At 32.8% G+C, this 25,623-nt stretch overlaps 1 protein-coding gene across 2 annotated transcripts; it reads right to left on the minus strand.

Annotated features, from left to right (window-relative positions):
- Positions 1 to 390: 390 nt before the first annotated feature.
- On the minus strand, positions 391 to 25,071 carry LOC143059518 (2',5'-phosphodiesterase 12-like). Of its 2 annotated transcripts, none has more exons than XM_076233033.1 (8): positions 24,562 to 25,071; positions 20,569 to 21,167; positions 10,419 to 10,558; positions 9,644 to 9,806; positions 8,650 to 8,782; positions 3,963 to 4,118; positions 1,691 to 1,805; positions 391 to 698 (listed from the first exon to the last, which is right to left on the minus strand). In XM_076233033.1, the coding sequence occupies exons 1-8, from the start codon at positions 24,763 to 24,765 to the stop codon at positions 430 to 432; spliced, it is 1,779 nt and encodes a 592-aa protein (XP_076089148.1). In that variant the 5' UTR covers positions 24,766 to 25,071; the 3' UTR covers positions 391 to 429. The 2 variants fall into 2 exon arrangements, with proteins under 2 accessions (XP_076089148.1, XP_076089147.1); XM_076233032.1 differs by having other exon boundaries at positions 9,644 to 9,839.
- Positions 25,072 to 25,623: the final 552 nt, after the last annotated feature.

Consider the following 25,623-nt stretch of genomic DNA (forward strand, 5'->3'; position numbering starts at 1 on the left):
ATTTTCTTAACTACCCCTACCTCGAATGAAAGGTTACCACAGATTTCAATGTAAACAATATGCACATGTTTATTTACTGGTAACATTCCCAAGTTCTGTCTCTGCGATATGGAACACAGAGAGCATAACTGGGAACCAGTATGTAAACAAAATTAATTTTCTATGAATATTCAATTACTCCCCAAAAGAGGCGTGTTTTGAGAAACAGCTGTATTTACAAAGTGCAACCTATAGTAAATCATATTCTGATTTAGTTCATTTTCTTTAGAATAAAAGATAAACCCTGTAAAATAAATGAAATCACAAACATTTCAGGCATTGAAAGTAACATTTCTAAAAGACCACCATAGGTTGAGGTTTCATTAAGAACAAATTATACTAACACCAATGTCTATCATAAAATTTATATTTTAAATAAATACATATATATTATTCATATAAACTTTTCCATTTAAGATCACAGATTTGTGCTATATGGTCCGATGGAAAAACAACACTGGGTAGTGCTATATGTTGTTCTACCTCGCTATGTTCAGGCATAGGTATAACATGAAGCACGTCCATCGTGGAATCTATAAATATATAGTCCAACTGTTCATGGAAACTTCTAGCATAGTTTGTATAATCCAAAATTCCACAACTATTCGTAAGGTCCAATTCGTGAGAAAATGAGGCTCCTTCAAGGGCAAAGTTTGGATCTATAAGATAATAAAATAATATCAAATTGGTGTGAAAAATGTAGATGCTCCTTTGGAAATTTATGTCATATAAGCTATTGCTAACTGGGTGTAGCCAGTAAACTTATTCTGTCTAACTTTTAAAGAGCACTAGAAATTTGGGAGAGTATTAGAATGATTACCAACCAAAAGTAATACTTAAGGTGGTACCCAACACTTTCACTAAAATTTATTTGGCTCGTTTAATTTTCATTAAATTTTGTCAAAGTATTTACTTAGAGACTTTAATAAATATATAAAAATTTTTAAAAATTTGAACCAACGGTTTTGTCAGAAAAATTACACTGGTTATATAGCAGTTTGACAAACACTTATTTTGATCATTGAGAAACTTAATATTCCCTCAAGAACACAACGTCATTAAAACGTTCTGCTGATTTTACAGAGTAGTGTTAGGTACCACCTTAAGTTAGAATCATTTGTTCCTTTGACTATGTCTATGTCACTCAACATAGCAATACAAGGAATAACATATACACTGTTCCTTGGCTTCTTTTTTCTATTGTGCAAGTACTGTTTTTTTTCATGCATAGATACCCCATAACCTTTGTTTTTCTATTACTGTAAACCACTTGTTTTTCATAGATATTTTGTTCATGGTAAGCCCATTATAATTTTGACTATTTTCTTACTTTATTTATGTATTCATACTGGAGAAGATCCAAGAAGGGAATTTTCATACTATTCATATGAATAAAATATTTTTTTTTATAATATTGTATATGTGCATAATGTGTTTTTTATATTACATGTAGCTAGAAATATTTTTCCAGTTGTAGATCATACATTTGTATTAATTCTGACTATATTTTCTATTATTAATGTTTATAATATCTCTGTACCATGGATTTTGGTTTATGAGAATAAAGATATATATATCCACATTTTCTCAATGTTAAAATTGCAAAAATAATGGCTCCCAAAAATATGTTAGTTATCAATATCTGACTTACTGTTACTCCAGCTGTAGTTATCTGGTCCTAAATGTTTCTTTGTAATAAACTCATAAGCTCCACCTTTAGGAGTACAGTTGAAATCTCCACAGAAAATGGATGATACTTTAAATCCCTGAAAAAAAGTATTAATGGGTTATAGAAATGAGACTCGGGTATATGACCCTGCAATTGATGGAAAATATACCTGGAAGATAATTTTAAAATTGTATCACCTCTGAAATAGAAGGAAATGCTTTCTCTCTAGTGTGCTTATTATAAACATTTTCTTAGCAACTAAAAAATTTTGTATAAAAAAAACACAAATGACTGGTGACTCAAGTTGAGAAGGATCTGCCTATACTTCTGAAGCACCTGACATTAACCCTGGTTTTTTGTTAGGTTTATGTTGCTCAGTCTATTTCTATGTAGTGTTTTGTGTACTTCTGTTTGTCTTTCTTTTTTTCCCATGGCATTGTCATTTAGTTTTCAATTTATTAGTTTGAATATCACTTTGGTATATTTCTACTCTTAAGGTGGTACCTAACACTACAGGGAGATAACTTTTTAAAATCAGATAAACGTTTCAATTATGTTGTGTTGTTATGAGAATATCATGAATATTAAGCTCCTCAATGATCAAAATTAGTGTTTGTCAAACTGCTATATAACCATTGTATTTTTTCTGATAAAACAGTTGGTTCAAATTTTTTGAAATTTTTATATTTTTGTCAAATGGTCAAAGTAAATACTTTGTCAAAATTTTATAAAAATTAAACTAGCCAAATTAATTTTAGTGAAAGTGTTGGGTACCACCTTAATTACTTCTGTGGATTCACATATTTTCATGGTTACCAATATATATTTGCGGTTTAAGGAAAAATTGTTTTTTCGTGTATAATTGATTTTGTGGTTTTGATTGGCTGGAGTACAAGCTTTGTACTGATTTATTAGCAGGTGTTTAATGCCACTTTCAACACTAGTTTGCTATTAGGTAGCTGTCAGTTTTTATTCTTGGAGGAAGCCCTAGTGCCAGGTGAGAATCATCAACCTTATGCAGGAAAACCGACAATCCTAGTCAATTAAGATTGGAGTCATGTCAACTTCCCTGTGCAGGATTTGATATCACAACCTCAGTGTTGATTGGCTAGTGATACAGTTGTTTCGGCGTTTTGCATTTGCGCCGATTTTTTCTTTCATTTGCGCCGATTTTTGTTTTCATTTGCGCCGATTTCATTACAGGTAAATTACAGGTGAATATATATATATATATAGATATAAGAAGATGTGAGTGTCAATGAGAGAACTCTCCATCCAAGTCATGTTATTTTTCATTTATCATTATAGACTTCTTCCATTTGCCACTTGTACAAATGTAATGAATTGTCAATCACAACATGTATATAACTGTTGTCCCCTGCTCACCACTGGGAGGTGGAAGAAGGCCTACAAGATACATCTCCAGACTTTTTTCCTTGTTGACCGTATCCGTAGTTCTTTAGCATCTGTCTTTCGGACATTTACATGGTTATGCTCGATCTGTGTTTTGATAATAGAATCCGTGGTAACTCTGGGTTTACACGATTTTATGGTACATTAGTAAGATATGTAGTTATGTTTGAGAACACTGACCTTCCTATATGTATGGCCCTCGATGATTGCGAAATTTACTTCTCGGTCCGTTTCAATGTGCAATATGACCATCAAGTTACAACGAAGTTCCAGAACAATATGAATGAAAATTAACTTAAACATGGATGAAAAACAATTATAACCAGATTTTACCAATGGTATAGCACAGTACATGTACAAGTTTTAACTTACCTGTAAATCTAATTAGGAGCAAATGAAAAAATGAAATCGGCGCAAATGAAAGAATGAAAATTTTCAAAATCGGCGCAAATGTCATACGCCCAGTTGTTTGACTACTCAGACCACTAAGCCACCAAGGCCCTTACAAGATATATTTTGTTTTACTCTGTTGATCATTTAAATTTGTGGCTCAGGAGTACAAAAGAAATCAATGACAATTGGTATCCAACTGATAATATTATAAATTCAGAAATTATTGCTATGTTTTTATAATTGCGAAAGGGTTATAAGTGTAATAATTTAAACTCGCATTTTGAAATTTTTTATATGAATAAACATGATTTTCTCAATACAATTGTATTGCAAATAATTAAATTGCATTCTAGTCTTTTATGACAAAATCAAAATAATAAATGCACGCAATAATTTCTGATTTTACAGTATCAAATGCATAATAATAAATCCCCAGTATAATATTTACCTCTGCCTTCTGTTTCTGTATTACATCTTGTAAATGTCTGATGATAGCCACTGTCTGTAATGATCTGATACAACATGCCTTAGGGTGGAAGTACAGATGTGTATTGGCTACACATAGTCTGCATCCTGGGTTTAACACAGATTCTAAAACTAGTACCTATAAGAAGAATATATTACATGAGCTGTGTCGGATACAAATCAACCTTATAATGCAAGTGCAGGTACATTGCTAACCCTACCGTGCTGACTTGTTTTCAGAAATTGTCTAAATTTCGAGTATTTGCAAAAAATATGCAAATGATATGCAAATGAGCTGTACCCCGATGCTGATGCATATTGATTGCAATAAATCTAAGATAGGTGATCACGGGTTGGGGTGATAGGGCTGATGAGGTCGGGAAGGGTGGGCGGGAATTTGCCCTAAAGTTGGTCCTCAGGGGCAAAAAGCGTCAATTTTGACGTTTTTCCATTCTTTTTCTCGACCTGCAAGTTCGAGAGATGCTAATAGATGCATCCATCTGTAGTTTTCATGTAGAGTGGACACCTGTGAACACTTTTATCACAACAGTAGTTAGGTCAGAGTGAAACTGATCTGGGTTCATCAGTGTAAACAAGGTCATTTACCCCAAAATTTACAAACTTTGTGATTTTTTTTTTATTTTGAACTTTAACTGGACTTGCAACCAGAAGTAGTCGTTTCCTCAGCGAATTTTGATAATAAACACAATCAGTCATTATGTGCCTTTAGGTTAACAGTATTTGTCAAGGTTTCAGTCCTCTTAACTCCATGTTTCAGAACTCCAAAAACCCCAATTTTGTCCTATATCAAATTTTTTGAAGTTCATATTTGAGCTCAAAATGAATATTAAAAGTGAAGACATGACAATCAATAGTGTCAAATTGAGGAAAAGTGCATACACTACGAATTAAATGGCATTTCGATGATCTCTAAATGTATGGAGCGCCATTGATGCCAAAATAACGGTGGTCTGGGTACGGCTGTAATATTATGGCCCCCGCACAACAAGGGTTAATACTTTCAATGATTTTGGAACTTTCAAATACGAAAAAAATATGAATGTTAATCTGTTCTACAGGATTCTTATATCGTCTTAAATTTCAAACAGTTACAGACTTAGCATAAAGATGATTTTCAACCCCAAATGACTTAACAGGTGAATTGATATTCATAGTTGATTTCTGTCATATCATACAGTACTCTTCAAAAATATCGATTCGATAACTTTTTTCTCCGATTTCCGTGTTTCTCGGAATCACACCGAGTACCGCGAATTTCACTCCTAAAATCCTCCAAAGATTCTCTCCCAACACCGCGTGGCTGTTAATTGGTTTATTGCCCATCGGATGTACTTCAAATTAACGACGCGTGACAACATAATTGGATTACCCAGATAATTTACCTTTGAACATTTAATCGATCTTGGTTGCACAGGTGTGCTTTAAAATCACGGTATTATAAATTGAACAAATGTTTTCCTTTCTTTGACAGATAAAGATGTGACAATATCATTTAGAATAAGATAATTATTATCCTTTATATTTGTGTCTTATGCCGTTATCTTTAAAATAGAACGTACATACGAAAAAGTATGAAGAAAATTGTTATTTTGTGTTTCTATTACAGTCCGGTCAGGTCATACATTGTGTTCTTTCAGCAAGGACGATTTTGCCACAATTAGTTTCTTTTATAACTTATTCAATAAGCAATATCAGCGCATTAATTGTTCATTATTAAAAAATCAACTGGCTAATAAAATCATGTTGTTTTTTCGGTAACCCGATTCATCGGATCATCAAGTAAACTTAATTTATTGAGCAATGTAAAATATGATGTTTCACCACCTCGGTACATTTATACAGACTTGAATAATTCAAATTACGAACAGAAACTGTAAACTGACAAGTCTGTTGACAAAGGAAATAATTTCAAGTGATATTGATAGTGCTCATCATTTTCGCATTTTACGGAACGGTTTTCAAATTGACGAAAGTATTTATATCAATTTCGTCATTTGAATTTGGAAAGTGAAAAATATTTTCACATTAATTATATAATAAATGTACTATAATTCTACCGGTGTTTGACAAGTTTATGACGCTCAATCATTTTACGTTTACAAAAGATGTTAAAAGTTGTGATGATAAGTAATCCGCTTATCGCTATCCGATAGGTCACTAATCCTTTAATTATTAATAAAATTTATCAAACCTCATAATTGCCCATCATAATATTCTATTCCAGTTAAATCAGTCATCATTTTATTTTCAAAATTTCCCAACCGCCTACAATTGGCATTTCTTTATCGTATTATCATGATTATTGTCATTTGAATACAATCAATCACCCCGGACAATTTCCATCATAATTTCAATTAATACATCACCAACTGTAAATCTATATTATTGACCATGGACATATAACTATAAATGTACTTTCTTTTTTGAAAGATAAAACATTAAAATTCAAATAGTTAAAAATGTGTTCACGTTTATTCGGATAAGAATTATATTTTCCCGATAAATCAATTGTAAAAGGACCTTCTGGAGCCTCAATACGATTGCACAAAAAATGTCGTTCTGCAACTTTAGAAACCTTGAATGGACTTTCCCACGGTCGGCCAGAAAGGTCACCTGAGTTTACTAGTACGCGATATTTTTTCCCGCCCTTTAAAAAACTCGTGCTGTGGATAACATTGATGTTAACTATTTTTAGCATTTAACATTGTTAAGTAAGTCAAGTTCAAGTTCAACCCAAACTGTTGATAACTGAGATGTGTATCGTGGAATTGTCTTCGCACGGCAAATAATTGTTTTTAAAATCTTTTGTTGAAAATACACAAATTTACATTCATTGTGCGAAAGTTAATATTAAACAAAGTTGAATTAATGCAGCTGGAAGTATTCCTGTTGTAACGGAAATGTATTATTATTCTGCTGTACTGCCAACAAATCGTAAAACGAAAATGCCGTAATTGTTAAGCATAACGAATGGTGAATAATATTTTCCTTTTTACTTGAATATACAAAACTTTCAAACACGTAATTTTATTTAACTGCTCAAATTATTTTAGCGAAAGTTTCCGGTTATTTTTACACAAGTATGCTCATTTCGTCAATAAAATATTAATTTACTGGTGAAGACATTGAGGTCAAAATTAAGTAGTTTTCATTTTTTATAAAACTTGAATACAATTGAAAGAATTAACAACAACATTTTGCTTTTAAATCTTTTATTCATTCCAGCAATTAGATAATCGTAAAAAGAAAATGCCGTAGATTTACACAATTATTACGGGGCAATTATTTTGTCTAATGAATGGTGAATAAATTTTCCTTTTTACTTGCATATATAAAACTTTTAGACTTATAATTTTTAAATAAAGACTTTAACTTTGAAGTAGAATATTTTGTTTTTCACATATTCCGCTATATTTTATAATCGTTTTTTTTTAAAGCAAGTACATTAAGGTTAAGATATTTTTAGATGGGCTAACAAAAAATACGAAAATATTTTGACTTTAGTTTTTATTACCACAAATGAAATTTAATTAGTATTAAAGACATTTAAAATTATACACCTGTTTGACACTTAAACTGGTACAGTAGACCGGAAATATAATTCTTTATTACTTCAACCTTTACCTGTCAGGTAATCCAATTACCCATTCAGTCTTGTGCTGGTATAGATCAAAGTAGGATAAGGGCAATTAATTCCTCGGTGTAGAGAGTGAGCTCGTTATCACAATAAACATTTACCTGATTTTGGGAGAGATTACTCCCAAATTCCTCCCAACATTTTGGGAGGAATATCGGAGTTTTTCGGAGTGGCTCCAACATTTTCCTCGGTGTAGGGTGTGGGAGAGTTGGTACTCTTGAAGGGTACTGTACATGTCAACGTTAACTCCTCAAAATCTTCCTGTTCCTGTTGAACCATATAAACAGATTTTTGTACTGAAATGTATGTCTAAATGCCCTGGTGGTCTCTTTATTATGCCCATACGTCCATTAAAGGATGTCATTGGAATGGTCTCTTGCTAGATACATGAAAAAAAGCACAGGCTGCTTCTACACAAGGCATATGTCATTCTAATTAACGGCAAAGTTCCATAAACTAGGACTCAAATAATATGTCTATGTAGATCTAGAGTGATAAGTCTTCTTGAAAATTGTAACATTGTAAATTGGTGTGTAAAAAAACTGGCTCAGATGACAATTAAATCAAAATTGCATGTTCATATTCATAGTACACTGATATAAATCTATAATATATAAGATCCGTGAAAATCCAACGGGGCTGAAAAGACTGGACTGATGGAATGGACAGACAATTGGACAGACACCTAGTATTTTTATATTAGAAATATGAGGGAGTGGGGGGGGGGGGGGTAAAAAAAATATGCATGAAGTGAAAAAAGTTTAATCTCCTTGAGACTACTGTTGGTTTAAAGACAATAACAAACCTTTTCTTACTCCATAATAATGAGCATAATCAACATGATTAAGGAATTATCCTTCTGCAAATTTGACAGACCAAGAGACCCTTGATGAGTAGTCAAGGTCATTAAAACCTGAATGTGTAGAAATTTGCACGGTAGTTTTCAAATTTTCCAAGGTACTTTTTGATACAATTTTTCAACCCTACTACATCAGTACATGTATCTACCTACTTGGACTACGCTTCCTCTTGTATCCATTTCTTGTTTTAATGTTTCATTTGTAGAAACAATGTTTTTTATATCACTTTGTATATCATCTTCATTAACAGATTTCCTGATTTCTTTGCTACAGTCTAATACTTGTCTGAAAAGAAAATGAGTCATGGTAAACCAACACTGCAGAAATGACCAAAGATAAATAAAATTCTGTTCAATCATTATGAAAGTGAAATAGAGAAATAATAATTCGCTTTGAGCTGGCAGAATGATTCATTTTTGTCAAAATAAGCTAAGAAAACTTGATGATGAATTTTTCATTTGCATGTGAATAATTTGACCTCACTGAATCTGTATGCATGTGAACTTCAATTTAACCCCTTAGCTAGAGATGGATAACACATGAATCTTGCGTGATCAATTATCTAAAGGAAAAGAATATCGACATAGAAAGTGAAACAAAAAAAATCATTCTTTTACAGGTAAACATTTTAACATATATTTTTAATCTTTAATATGAAATTAAATAGACCTAGAAAAATCCAATTGAAAGAGTTAGTTTAATCTATTATATCTATATTTATGTTTATATGACCTATATACCATCTGAGGTCTTCGGAGGTTGACTCAATAGTTAATTAGATGACTTCTAGACTAAAATACACAAGAAACGAAGCTACATATTATTGAGCTCATGCCCTGTAAATTTTTTATTTTTAACTTTTAATAATTTGGATAAATGTATTTCATTGTAATCAATCAAATATGAGAATCCGAGTCAAATTGGTGAACATGAATTTGTCAGCTAGTGCCCCTTAAAACAAACATGATCCATACGACAATGGACAATTCATAAATGGTCTTGTTTTATGAATGAAAATAATTTCTTTGATAACTGGAGAAAAATAATTTTAATATTACAACACCTAAATACAAATCCAGCAAAAATATGTATTACCACTGGACTTGAATAATTTTTTAATCACTTATAATTCATCAAACTACAAACCTAAACTTAGAATTTCTGTAGAAGGTAGCTTCTCCTTCTGGTGTTGTACCTCCTTTTTCTTGGAGCACTCCACTATATCCCAGAGACTCAAAAGCTGGTAAGAGATCATTGATAAACACTTTCCTGTCAACTTCTTGTAGACAAATCAAATCACTGTTGTAACCTATAAAAGAACAAATCAAATCACTGTTGTAACCTATAAAAGAACAAATCAAATCACCATTGTAACCTATAAAAGAACAATACTACAAAGGTTGACATTTGATCTCATTATATTCCTATGGATTTGTCTAGCCATAATAACAATCAAAGGTACCAGGCTTAAAAACATGATAAAACCAGGTTGACTGGTTCAACCCATCACTTTTTTCTTAATATGTCCTGTACCAAGTCAGGAAATAGGCAGTTGTAATCAAATAGTTTGTTTCTATCTCTGTTGGTGTTTTTTTTTTTGTTGTTGTTGCAGTTTAGTGTTTCTGTATAACAGGTATAAATGTTACATTGTTTTCCTCTTAAAATCATGACAATTCATGCAAGTGCTAAGACTGCTTGAAGATCCTGACCACCAACATTTTGACAAAAGACTTACAAAATTTGGGATATTTTTCAACAGACATGATAGATCTGGATATAACCATGATAACAGTTAGGACAAACACAATTTTTCAAGGGCTGAATGGAGAAAAAAAATTATTTGATAAATTTAATCTGGAAGACAGTATTTGGTTTGTAGAGAATTATTAGAAAGCAGATATTCATTTGTTACACTAATTACCTGTGATTTCTTTTACAAATAGCTGTTTCCTGTAATCTATTGCTAATGCATAAGGGGGACAATATGGAAACAGTTCATTTCTACTGAAGTCTGAGTCAGCATAAATATCAGCTAGTATATTATAACTAACTACTCTTATTCTGAAATGAGAAGAACATTGTTACACTTTCCATTTAATTAATATGCTTGAATTATACATGAAACAGCACTTCAAAAATTAAACGGTCCTGACTTTCTAGTTTCCTGTTTGTTTTTTATATCATGTTTTGTGTATCCTCTTGCCCATTTTGAACAAGACTTCATGCACTTGGTAAAGAAAGTAATGTTAGCCAGTCAGGGATATAACTCTATAGGGTTATTACAGGAAAATAACATACATTTGTTATTGTGGACAATACACATCATTAATTTAGTTAAAATGTATAAAAGTTCTATTAATATCACATGTATTACTTTTTTCTATATGCATACTTAACCATTTAAAGATATAACAGTTCATAGTTTGCCAATTTTGCATAGTACACCTATATGTTATTACAGAAAAAATATGCCTGTAATAACTAAAGGGTGTTATCACAGCTTCTCTTTATCACTTCAAAGCATTTGCTCAGACATATATCATGCTTAACACATGCTTAATTACAATGTAGTTTAATTTATTGTAAGAAATAATGACCAGAGCATGTAATGAGGTTCTGCGCAAGTTTCTCAGTAATTCCGTAGTGTCTTGTATAATAAGTTACATTCCTTTGATAACTGAGCCTTGTTATCACAGCTAAGTTTATCCCTTAATAGCCACGACTCATAGATTTACAAAAATGTATTAATTTAATTATAAACTAGAGGCTCTCAAGAGCCTGTGTCGCTCACCTTGGTCTATGTGCATATTAAACAATGGACACAGATAAACTCATAACAAAATTGTGTTTTGATGATGGTGATGTGTTTGTACATCTTACTTTACTGAAAATTCTTGTTGCTACAATTATCTCTATCTATAATGAACTGGGCCCAGTAATTACAGTGGAAAATATTTTCGAAAAATCTATAAAAATTTATGAAAAATGTTAAAAATTGACTATAAAGGGCAGTAACTCCTAAAGGGGTCAACTGACCATATCGGTCGTGTTTACTTATTTGTAAATCTTACTTTGCTGAACATTATTGTTGTTTACTGTTTATCTCTATCTATAATATTATTCAAGATAATAACCAAAAACAGCAAAATTTCCTTAATATTACCAATTCAGGGGCAGCAACCCAACAACAGTTGTTCGATTCATCTGAAATTTTCAGGGCTGATAGATCTTGACCTGATAAACAATTTAATTATAGTCAGATTTGCTCTTAATGCTTTGGTTTTTGAGTTATAAGCCAAAAACTGCATTTTACCCCTATGTTCTATTTTTAGCCATGGCGGCCATCTTGAATAGTTGATCAGGTCACCGAACACAATTTTTAAACAAGATACCCCAATGATGATTGTGGCCAAGTTTGGTTTAATTTGGCCCAGTAGTTTCAGAGGAGAAGATTTTTGTAAAAGATTACTAAGATTTACGAAAAATGGTTAAAAATTGACTATAAAGGACTAAAGGGGTCAACTGACCATTTCGGTCGTATTGACTTATTTGTAAATCTTACTTTGCTGAACATTTATTGCTGTTTACTGTTTACACGGTGTATATTCGGAACGCTTGCTTTCAGATTCAATCGCCGGTAACGCTTGCTTTCAGATTCCGGAAACGCGTACTTTCCGATATTCCAAAAGAAAATTCCAAAGACAGTTGAAAGGTAGGTTGCCTCAATCTTAAAATACACAATACAATACCGTTTTTCATGAATGAAATTGTGGTTTACGGAACAAAACAGATAGCCAGGTATCGAGATTCATGATTTATTATCACATAAACTTGTAGATGAAAGTGATTTCGTTAACAACAAAACTGCGTTCTCTTGTTAGTCAGAGAGAACTGTCAAACTTGTCAAAATAAAAAATATCTTATCAACATTTTCCACACTTTCTCAACATATTATGTAAAAAAAAGGTATATATATCATTTTCATACAAAATGTAAGACAGCAAATAATTTTATCAGGTGTATTCCCCGTTTTTCTGAAAATCAATGTGTAACGCTTACTTTAAGATTTAGGAAACGCTTACTTTGAGATTTAGGAAACGCGTACTTTAAGATTTAAAGGGCACCAGTTCAGAAAAATGTAGTTTGACGCAGCTTTCAATATGAATCTTTCCCTCACATATACATAAAGGTTACAAGGGACACAAGATCGTGATCTTTTATTTATAGCGCCATTTAAAATACAAAATATTTTACCAGTTGTTATTTTACACATTATAAGACCGTGGTGGATTCCGTGATGGAAGGGTTCCCGGGATCAATGCATAAAAAGAGACATAAGGTGACTTTTTTTAAAATTTTGGACCCCCCCTCCTTTTTTTTAAATCGCTGGAACTGCCTCTGTAATCACCGTGCATCAGTTATTTCAAATCACCCTAAAAACAACATTCTCAATTTTTGTTTCACTGATTTTCTATCTCTGATCAAGGCCTAGGGGGTGGGGAAGTGAGACTAGGGGAGCATGCGTTGGGGTAGGGGTATATGGATAGGGGCTGGAAACGTAGAAGATCGCAAGAGAGAGTGTCAGTCGCCCCCGAAAAAAATGCCTTTTATAATTTTGTTGACTGGACCAATTCGAACTATTGACAGTCAACCACTTTGGGAAAAGATCAAGTCCAACATAATTATTATGGAGTCTTAAAAAGCAACCCCCCCCCCCCCCCCCTCCTGCCCTAGTCCAAATAATTATGACGTCTGGCAAGGCTATTTATTTTTTTTCTAGGACGCCTGCCTACGACTATTTTTTTTCTGGGACGCCTTCCTACGTCCCAGAAAAAAAATAAAATAGCCTTGCCAGACGTCATAATTACATAATTATTTGGACTACCACTGCCCATGAAAAGGTTACATAAGAAATGTTCAACTCGTCATTATTATTTGAACTAGCCTAGGAAGTAATTGACTCGTTCAAGTTGGCTCTGAAACTAAATAAGTATAGATTATAACATGCCCTTTTCCATATTGGCCCTGGTATCATCCCGAGACTCCCATATCGGCCTCGAGGCTTTAGCCGAGGGCCGATATGGGTCGAGGGATGATACCCGGCCAATATGGAAAAGACATGTTATAATCTTTTTATCACATATTTAAGTTCTGCAGAAAAGAGAAAAAAAAAACGTAAATTATATCAATTTTATGATACATAAAAGGTAAAATCTTAAGCAAATTATCACAAACGTTAAGGATGCAATGACGTCACATCATTAGGAACAGGGCACAATATGGATATGTCTTTTTTGCCCCGGGCAATTTTGAGGTTATTGCATATGCAAAACCTAATGTATTCATAACAAATATGTGATAAACTTGCTTATTGACTTAACCATGTGCATGTTATATGCAATTAACACTTTTTTTTAATGACGTTTGTTCTTCGCAATTACTGAAAACCTATGTTTGTAATTTAAAAAAAAAGATAGAGATCCTATTCTGGGTTCCTTCGAAAACGGGCTTTTATTTTATGACTAGACCCTATATTAACTATAAATATAACATTATGATTAACATGACTTACTTGGTATTGTCCAATTCAAGGAAATAATATCCATTTATAGCACTTAATTTACTTGAAACATAAGAATGGATGTCATATCCACCTTTTAAAAATAAACACGTGGTAACAGTAAACAGGTGCTTCTGACAACGAGAAACTTATATATCCCTGAACGAGATTTATCTCTCTTTGTCCTTGAACAAAGATGCATCGTAATCGGCTTTGTTGAAATATTTCTAATTAGTGTCATAATTATATATTTACGGGTTTCAGTCAAATTTACTAGTCTTCGGAGGATCTGATCCAGAGAGTACGAAATATGGGTTTAGTTGTAGAAAAGGGGGCTTAAGCCCAATTTTTAACGGTTCCAACGAGCTATTTTTTAATATAATAGGAGTAGCAAAGTCAGAAAAATATATAAAAAAAACAAAATACAAAAATAAATACAATGCATGAATTCCAATATAGCTACCACAGCAAATAAAAAGTTTCAGGGTTCATTGGTCAAGTTTTGTGGTTAGGTCCTTTTGTAATATACTATTTGAAATACGATTACAAATATTTGGTGTGTAAAATGTACATATATTAGGCCGTTAGTTTATATCTCGTTTGTTTTTAGCATTGTCATGTCGCCCGGTACCGTTTAAAGCTGATCTGCGTAGATCAAATATCATCTAAACTACTACGAGCTGGTGCACCAGTACTCAACAAACACATAACAACATTAATAAATAACACCATAGAATCCAGTGAGTTTCCCAACAGACTCAAAGAAGCTCAGGTTGTACCATTACATAAAAAGAATGATCCACTGGATAAAAAGAACTATAGACCTGTGAGCATTTTACCAACAATTTCAAAAGTCTATGAAATGGTTATGTCTGACAAGCTAACTGAATTTTTTGAGAACATATTTCATGCTTTTTTATGTGCATTCAGAAAAGGTCATGGATGTCAGACAACTTTGCTGAGACTCCTTGAGGATTGGAAAACAGCTTTGGATAATAATATGTATGTGGCAGCTATTCTTGTGGATCTTTCGAAAGCTTTTGACTGTTTACCTCATGATATTCTTTTAAGTAAATTATCTGCCTACGGTCTTTCTTCTAAATCAGTGAAATTACTTCAAAATTATCTTACAGATCGTAGGCAACAAATCAAACTTTAGGGAGTACTCAGCAGTTGGGCTGACATCCAGAAAGGGGTACCCCAAGGCTCAATCCTGGGGCCCCTATTATTTAATATTTTTATAAACGACATATTTTATTTTATTGAACATGGTACCTTGTATAATTATGCAGATGACAATACTCTGTCTTATGCTGACAATGATTTTGATAATTTATTATGTACACTCGAAAGAGAAAGTGCTGTTTTAATTGACTGGTTCAGATTTAATTGTATGCAGGCAAATCCTGACAAATTCCAAGCCATTGCAGTTGGAAATAAAACATTTGCAAAAAAGCCTGTTTTTAATATACAGTCAGCAAAAATATCCTGTGATGAGATTGTCAAACTTTTGGGTATTGATATTGACTATCAACTTAATTTCAATCACCACATTAAAAATATTTGTCGTAAAGCATCCCAACAACTGAATGTTTTAAAGCGCATTGGCTGCTACCTTACTAAATTGAATAAACTGACAATTTTCCACACATTTATTTTATCTAATTTTAATTTTTGTCCTTTGGCATGGCATTTTTGCAACAAAAATAACACCACCAAATTGGAAAAAATTCAGGAAAGGGCTTTACGATTTATATATGAAGACTATGTTAGTTCATATGATGAACTACTTTTACGAGCAAAGGTTCCATCACTGAAAATAAGACGTATGCGTAACATGGCTATTGAGTGTTTTAAAATTTTATATAAATTATCACCACCATGCTTACATGATTTAGTTGTTTTGAAAGACTTTAAATATAATTTTAGATATTCTAATATTGTAGATATACCTAGGGTCCGAACAACAACCTATGGTAAGAACTCTTTTAAATACACAGCTGCTGTTTTATGGAATGATCTACCTGATGATTTTAGAAAAATTGCTAATTTTAGTCAGTTCAAAGATATTTTAAAGTCATGGAATGGAAATGACTGTAAGTGCACAGTTTGTGCAGACTTTTAGTTTATATATTATGAAAATTTATTCACCATCTAGATCATATCCCATTTTTTAATTTTTTATGCTAAGCATTTTTACCAGCTTTTATGCCTAGTTTACACTTATATGCTTTTAGCCTTAATACCTAGCTTATGCGTATATTCTGCTTACAGTGCTTCATTTTTGTGCTGTGATATTTATTGCATGTGTACTATACTATGTATTGTATTGTTATAAATGTTGTACTGTTAAATAATGTCTCATATGTCGGTTAAAAGCTCATTAGAGCTTATGTTTGTCTATGTTTTATATACCATGCCGACTCTAAATAAAGCTTATTTATTATTATTTATTATTATTATTTATTGGCTTTGATCATTGTTGAAGACCGTACGTTGGCCTATAGTTGTTAATTTCTGTGGCGGATCCAGAAATTTTCAAAGGAGGGGGCCCACTGACTGACCTAAGAGGGGGCGCTCCAGTCACGATTCAGTGATTCTCTATATAAGCAACCATTTTTTCCCCAAAAAGGCCCCCCCCTCCTAAATCGGCCTCTGTCGTTTGGTCTCTTTCTGGAGAGTTGTCTCATTATTTGCCAATTAAACCACATCGTTTGTACATGTGTTGGTTTCATGTCTGTCTGGGAGTGTTCATCGAACGGTGACATAAATTTTATGATATATATTTTGATCTGAAAGAAGAAAATTGACTGAAGACAAAGCCTATAATTGTTATTTTATTAATGTATTTGAACATTTTTTACCGTCGAACTATTCCTGAACGAACCAAATTGGTTAAAATATACGAATTAATGATATTGCCCAATATAACATAAAATTAAAAGCATATTGCACGGTAACTGTTAATGAAAGCAAAATACAGCTAATAGTACTGTAATAAATAATCCAAGACTAAGCGTTGAATACATTTTTTTGACTCCGATCCCCAATTTGATGAAAAAAATGTGTCAAGCATGCAGCTGTCAAAAAATATTATTCATGATATAAATTGTCCGTTTTTTATGTGTTTTGTCATTTAATTTTACCATGTGATTAGTGACTTTCCGATTCAATTTTCCTCGGAGTTCTGAAAAAATAAATGATTATTTACCCCCTCCACCCCACCCCCTTTTCAAGTTTAAATGGTTACTCCCTAATAAGGAAATACATATACAATTTAATGAAGTATTTCTGTTGTCTGTATTTCAGATGAACTTAAACAATGACAAAACAATGTTGGATTATTTAGGAGTGCAAGTACTTACATCAGATTCTGACATCACAGATCTTATCACCAGTGCTGACCTGTTAGAGGAACAAGAAGATCCAAATAACCCAATAGAACCTAATCCCAAGAAATGTAACGTTTGTCATAAAGAGTTCACTGAAAAATGCAATCTAAGTCGCCATATGAAAAAACACTTAGATAAAATGGAAAAATGTCAGCAATGTGACAAGGTGTTCTACACCAAATGTGATTTATCTTGCCATGTTGACTCTTTTCACAAACATATTGTTTTTCAATGTACAACATGTCTAATCAAAACAGTGATGTAAAACAAGAGATTTTCTATCATGATTGGTTACACACTCCAAATAAACTAAGCTAAAACCCTAAATTCTTCTTTCTTTTTTTTTTAAATAAATGCACCAATGCTATTTCTCACTGTTCAGTGGCGTGCAACAAAATATTGATTGATCCAACTGAGATATATTCGAATTATTTAAATGTTTTAACCTACCGCAATTGACTGTTTAAATATTCAATCCCGACGGTTCACGTATTGCCTTTTTTTTTTAAAGACGACACAAGACTTCAATTGTTTTCGTTTTGACTGGGTCGAATAACAGGTTCATCGCTTGCTCCGTTCAAAAAAGTTTGTTTGTGTTTTTAATGCATTGAGTACAATTTTAATATTTGTTGAACTAAATTAAAATACATCTGTTAAATACATAGTGCCGATTTGTGCAATTTTATATATAATATTATATCTCCTTTTCTCTAAAATAACGATATGAAACAAAATCAGTCATATAAATTATACCACCGACTTAGTCCCTCATTAAAGAATTAACCTTTCAATAACTTCTGGCACTGGCACATATGTTTTCCCTAAATAACTTGTAAAGATGAACTTGATATACACTAGATGGCAAATGAGCATTTCAACTAATTTGTTGATTTGACCTTTTGCCCTTATTTTCTTTGTTGAATTGACCTTTTGTTTTGTTTGGAATTTATTAATTAACATAAACAAAAACGTATTTAATATCTGCATGGGTTAAATTATAACTATTCAATCTGAAAGAAGCCGTTTCCTACATAAAAATCGGAAAGCATTCGTTTCCTAATATCGGAAAGCATTCGTTTCCACAAACGACGCTGAAACTGAAGTATCTGGAAGACAGCGTTTCCTAAGATTTTTTAAACGGACAATTTGTAGTAAGATAAAATATATTTTTGATATACGGATATGAATAAACTAGTTTATGGTCAATAGACGATTCGATAACTGGCTACAACTAATATGTTTTAAACAGATTCATGCACATAAAAGGCATTCTTGTGTTCCGTGATTTGCAGTGTTGTGATTGTGGGACCGTTTACGACCTGATTTAAATCTTTCAAAATAACATGCGTTACATTTCTAACAAGTAAAATAACTCTAATGTTCCGTGAGATACAACAAAAAACACCACATACCACCAGATTGAAGCATCATCCATATTTAGCACCTGACTTCTGCTTTTCCGTCAACAAACATCTGAAAGCAAGCGTTACACGTATCTGAAAGCAAGCGTTACCGGCGATTGAATCTGAAAGCAAGCGTTCCTAATATACACCGTGGTTTATCTCTATCTATAATATTATTCAAAATAATAACCAAAAACAGCAAAATTTCCTTAAAATTACCAATTCAGGGGCAGCAACCCAACAACGGGGTGTATGATTCTTCTGAAAATTTCAGGGCAGATAGTTCTTGACCTGATAAACAATTTAACCCTGACAGATTTGCTCTAAATGCTTTGGTTTTGGAGTTATAAGCCAAAAACTGCATTTTACCCCATATTCTATTTTTAGCCATGGCGGCCATCTTGGTTGGTTGATTGGGTCATCGGACACAATTTTTAAACTAACTACCCCAATGATGATTGAGACCAAGTTTGGTTTAATTTGGCCCAGTAGTTTCAGAGGAGAAGATTTTTGTAAAAGATTACTAAGATTTACGAAAAATGGTTAAAAATTGACTATAAAGGGCAATAACTCCTAAAGGGGTCAACTGACCATTTCAGTCGTGTTGACTTATTTGTAAATCTTACTTTGCTGAACATTATTGCTGTTTACAGTTTATCTCTATCTATAACATCATTCAAGATAATAACCAAAAACAGCAAAATTTCCTTGATATTACCAATTCATGGGCAGCAACCCAACAACGGGTTGTTCAATTCATCTGAAATTTTCAGGGCAGATAGATCTTTACCCATGTCAGATTTCCTCTAAATGCTTTGGTTTTTGAGTTATAAGCCAAAAACTGCATTTTACCCTTATGTTCTATTTTTAGCCATGGTGGCCATCTTGGTTGGTTGACCGGGTCACCGGACACAATTTTTAAACTAGATACCCCAATGATGATTGTGGCCAAGTTTGATTAAATTTGGTCCAGTAGTTTCAGAGGAGAAGATTTTTGTAAAAGTTAACGACGACGGACGACGACGACAGACGACGACAGACACCGGACGCAAAGTGATGAGAAAAGCTCACTTGGCCCTTTGGGCCAGGTGAGCTAAAAATTAGTTATCAAGACTATGCATTTATTTTCTGCGCAAAGTCTCAAGAGTTCCCTAGAGGCCACTATAAATGAAATAATTTAACAAATACATGAAAAAACAAGCATATGTTCATGATGTTATTACAGATTTAGAAAATTTAAGGTGAAAGTATCTGTAATAACACATGCAAGTTATTTCCTGGAATAACCCTATAGAGTTATATCTCTGACTGTTAGCAAATATATGAAGTTTGTCTTTATTTTTTTTTATGTGTAAAACATGATAAATAACAGATGTACATGATCTGATGATGTATACTGGAAATACCAAAAGAAATTTTTAATTTTGATTAACAAATGATTAAGTCATTTTCAAATTCTTCTAAAGCATATCAACTAAACTCATGAAACAGACTAGTCTATTCCGACTTTGACGAGTCACCTAATTCTGGGTCTGTACAAAGTATGTCAAAGTTTGTATATAAAAATTGGAAGATGTGGTATGAGACAACTCTCCCCAAGAGAACAAATGACATAGAAGTTAACAACTATAGGTAACTGTATAACCTTCAACCATGAGCAAAACCCATACCACATGTTCAGCTATATAAGGCCCTGAAATGAATGTAAAAAGTTACCCATCATCCTCTAGTGTATTCTGTGTGTACAAATGTCTGTTTTCAAATGGACAGATACCTGGTCCAGCCTCCACATCACACTTAGACAAACTGGTAAACTCTTCTCCAGAGCGATGCCCAAGTTTTGGCAAGCAAGTCAATTTTAATTTATTTCCTAAATCAGAAATCGTAGGTGTATAAGAAAATCCTTCAGAAACTTTATCCCAAACTTCTTTAGTCTTTTTTTTCTTTTGGGATTCATCTTCCACAGATTTATACTGATACCAAGTAAATGTTGATTTTTGCAAGTCACAGAATTCAGCGTGTATTTTAGGATAAATTGGAAATCCAACCATAATGTTCGTTGGTAAAACAAGAGCAGTGATAACAGGTACATTAATTTCTACAGGTAACAATTGATCTTCAATGTGTAGCACTGCTCCTTCCACAAAAGTCTGGTTTATAGGTGTAGCCTCATTTTCAATTAATTTTTCTTTCACAGTAAGCCATATTTTTAAGTCAGGGTCAATAGTCTCTGCTGACTCTTGTTTCTTCCTTTTTTTCTTTTTAGACAGTTTTTTTAACATGCTTGCCTTTAGTCTCTCTATCGTTTTACCCACCTAAAAATTAAAAAAAATCTATAACCAGACAAGGGTCTGACATTGTAACTTAAATAAATTATTAGAGAAAAATAACTTACATGTTGTTATTGTGAGCTAAAATATCAAAAAAACTGTGATAACATATGTATGTTACATGTTTCAAAGGGAAAATATACAACCTTTATTTTGTTAATTTTTTCTCAAGTTCTATTGATATCATAATTTTCTTTATGTATACTAATCTTTGCAAAGATATAACAGCTCATAGTTTACCTATCATGCATAGTACACCTATGTTATTACAGAAAATATATTCCTGCAATAACAAAAAGGGTGTTATTAAAGCTTCTATATGTTATTTTAAAGGCTTTGCTCTGGCTTGCATAACCATGATAACAATGTATTTCATTCATTGTAAGAAATGATGATCAGAGCTTGTAATGAGGCAATGCGCAAGATTCCAAGTGTCTCATTTACTCTCATATAGTAAGTTACATGCTTGTAATAACTAAGCCTTGTTATTACAGCTTAGTTTACCCTTAAAGGCCTTGTCTCATTGACTTACCATGATTGATCAAAATTGTATTAATGGAATTAAAAATTAGTTATCAAGGTAATATATTAAGCTTCTGCGCAAAGTTTTAAGAATTCCCAAGTGCCCATTAAAGATAAAATATTCATGATATATTTAACTGATAACAAACATATGTTATTACAGACTAAGGAAAAGAGAGTAGACAACTCATGAAAGTGTCTGTAATAACACATGCATGTTATTTTTCTCTGATAACTTATTTAAGTTAGACCCTTGACTTGATAACAATTATAAACTATGCAATTTGTTTTGTGAATATATGCCCTGTATTCTTATACATGTTATATGAGCCACTGGCATTGACCTACATACAATGTACATGACATACATGTATGTATACCCCTAAGTCTATCAATGAAAAGGAGGGGAAAACTGAGCCAAGGATACTTCACTACAGGCATTACAGGAGTCCTTAGACATATCGTGGTTTCTTAACGGAGAAGATGACAAAATGGCTGCACCCAGAAAATAGGCTATTTGCCAATTCCCGTAATTGACCCTGTAATTAGAGATCCCTTTTTTTAGTTGTCTCCCTTATGAGGGACATGAATTTTTATTTAGAATGGAGAGCTAGCAGAAAGAGCAAATCTACCTGTGCGTAATGTGAGTATGAGAGCCGTGGTGTAGTGGTTAGGTCATCGGACTACTAACACAAAGGTTCCTGGTTCGATTCCCGTTCCGGGATGAAAATTTCAGGAACTGAATTTTCGGCTCTCCCTTGACACCATTTGCGAGTATGGTCCTGAGGAAACGATGATAGTCCGTCAGAAGGGGACGATAAATGACTGACCCGTGTTAAGAGAGAGCAATATCTCTGGCACGTTAAAGACACCCTTGTAGAATTCGAAAAAGAGTAGGCTAATGGCGCTACAAGGCAGCACTTCCACCCGCAAAGTGGAAAGGGATTAATATAAGTTGCAAAACTTGTTTCCCAATCCACTATACATTGCTATAAATATAAACTATAAGGTTTTCAAATCTTTTAAAATTTTACATTAATTTGTTGTTTAACTACAGTCGACTCTCGTTATCTCGAAGTCAGTCGGACCAGAGAAATATTTCGAGATACACGTAGTTCGACTCAAACGAAAACCGGAAGTTTGACAGAACAAGGGACACAACTCTTGCTTAGCTTGGTAAAGCTAAAATAAATCCGGGTGAATATGGCAAGGGGATCGATATTCTGGTATCAGATCGATGTACTTGTATGTCAAGGTCTTTACTTATTATAATGACATTATTATTACTTATTCAATTGTTTCAGTTACAACCTTTTCCTATGGCTTTTATCCGAGAGAATAATTGCCAATCGATAGTTCCGTTATTCAGGTCGTTTATAGTTGACAAAATTTTTTATTCTCGGATACAAGAGACTTTAGAAAATTTAGATTCCTTTTCGTTTTGTTTTATCTCACTCTTTCTTTTCAAAAGAAAATACAACAAGATTAAAGGCACCGATTGAGTAGTTTTTAGGTGATCATCAACGGAAGTCATAATCCTTACTTTATACACACCCAAGCTCATTAGTGTAAATCACAATTAATTGTTTCGTTAACATTTTAAATACTTTTTCATGAACATTAACAATGCATCACTAATTATTTATAAAAATTCTTTAAAAGATAATCTTAGGAAAACACTCGTGGAAATAGCATGTCATAAATCAATACAGTGGTCAGTGACTGGAAATTTAATTACACGTGTATTGTCAGATTAACTCTTCCATCCATTTAAATGCCGGAGGTCATGTTTTGACATATGTGTATTAGTTCGAGATAAATAATGAATTTTTAATGCTTTTGTTAACCTTGGGATCGTAAATTTAGTTCGACTCAACCGAAATTTCGACTCATCCAATTTCGAGTCATCAGGAGTCGAATTACATACATTTATACGGAACAAAGTTCGGGACCACGTGCAAACTTCGACTCATCCGAAATTTCGAGTCAACCGAGTTCGAGACAACGAGAGTTAACTGTAAATACTTTTGACATCAGAAATTATTTTTCATGAACAATTTGTTAAACCGCAGATACATCACTTTCAATTCATCATGCTTTGCATTGGCAAAAGCCAATTTTGTCCGGTATGGAACCAGTCTATGATTGACAAAGGGAAGTAATTTATTTAAAAAGTGTGTAATAACAGAATCAAATCGGTAATTGGCAAATGGACTATTGATACTGTAAATTTAAAATCGATCATGATCTCTTATCTAGCAGAATAAAACTTTAATATCTATGAATTTGAGCATTTTTATACAGAATGGACATAATATCAATTTTTGATTTTTTTGCGAAATTTCCCTTTAACAGGTTTCTGATACATGTGAATTTACATGGGAGGTGTATTGTAACACCCATTATTATGTATATTTCTGTGTCTGCATATTAAGTATAGATATATCGAGAATTTTATCAAGGTGTTGTTTACAAAGCGAAAGAAGCACATCATGAACACATATGAACAGAGGGTAGTAATGGGGGTACTTTCATGACATTCTTGCCAAATGACTTTAACAGGAATTTTTTAACCATGACAATAAAATGTACACTTTTATAATATAGACAATTAAAAAAATCGACTGATTTCAACGCATCAAAAATTACCTTAACAAAAATTATTTCAGACCTCTGACGAATAATGATAAGGATATTTTGACGAATCCAGGTAAAATTTAAAATTTTAACCAATTTGACGCTGATGGTAGCCAAAAATGATTTGTTGATGCCTGACGTTAAAGAACATACTACCCTAAAAACAACGCTTTATATCAAATTTACAGGTTGTTTATAAATAAAACTACATCACATGTACCTCTTCAACTTGAATTCTTTCCAGGTTGACAGTTTTACAGGGTCCCCCTTCATGCTTATAATTTACAGTGATCTGCATTCGTTCCTCTTCTGGGACACATCGCACAAAAACTCCTTCCATGTCTGACATTCCAACCAATGCTATTGATTTGTTTCTGACAAATTTACTTAAGATGTTTATTGCACAAGTTTTTCTTAATAGCATTGCCACAAATAATATTGCAACATGTCAATCTGGTCCCTGTACCGGAAATTAGACAGGTAGAGCATACAGAATAAAGGCAGGAACTAGTCCTGTAGTTACTTTCGTATCTTCAAAGTTAAAAACTTTTATTTAGATATTTACAAGAAATGTATATATCATCATATATGCTTACAATTATAACATGCTTTTTGTGACTTTTGCTCATTTACTATTCAGTTGTTCATAAATGATACTAGAAAAACATAAGAGATAATTTTAGACTGGTGTCATTTCAAAATTACCCTATTTGATATAATTTTCCTCATATGGAAAATGTGGACACGTCAAAAAAGTGACATTTGCCATGAACCCGTTCGGCCGTACGTCGTTTCGGCCATACACCTGTTCGGTCTTGGTTGTTTCGGTCCATTATACTATTTTCTTTTCAAAGACAGAATTATGTGGGAAGTAGCCATTTATTTATCCAATTTGATAAGACTTTTTGTAATATTAAGGGTATAAATTGAAGGTGAAAATGCAGTGTAGGGAAAAAAATAATTTCTGTTTGTTTGTTTGTTCGGGTTTTTTTTTTTGTATGATATTGTATGTGTCCTGTAGACGTGTGGTATTGCACTACTAGTAGTTCAACAAATCAAATTTAATAAATAAAGACTTATACAAATATTTAATATCTTTATTGGTTACTCTGCATAATCATCAATTAACAATACATAACAAGAACATAATTATTTTAATTGCATTCAAATCAGCCTAAAGCACGGTAGATTACATGATTGGCAATATCAAGCACTGAAACATACAGAAAGATATACATAGCACACGATACAGAGTACTATGGAACGCCGTAACTGCCTTATG

This window comes from Mytilus galloprovincialis, chromosome 14 (genome assembly GCF_965363235.1).
Source record: "Mytilus galloprovincialis chromosome 14, xbMytGall1.hap1.1, whole genome shotgun sequence".
NCBI classification, from domain to species: Eukaryota; Metazoa; Mollusca; class Bivalvia; order Mytilida; family Mytilidae; genus Mytilus; species Mytilus galloprovincialis.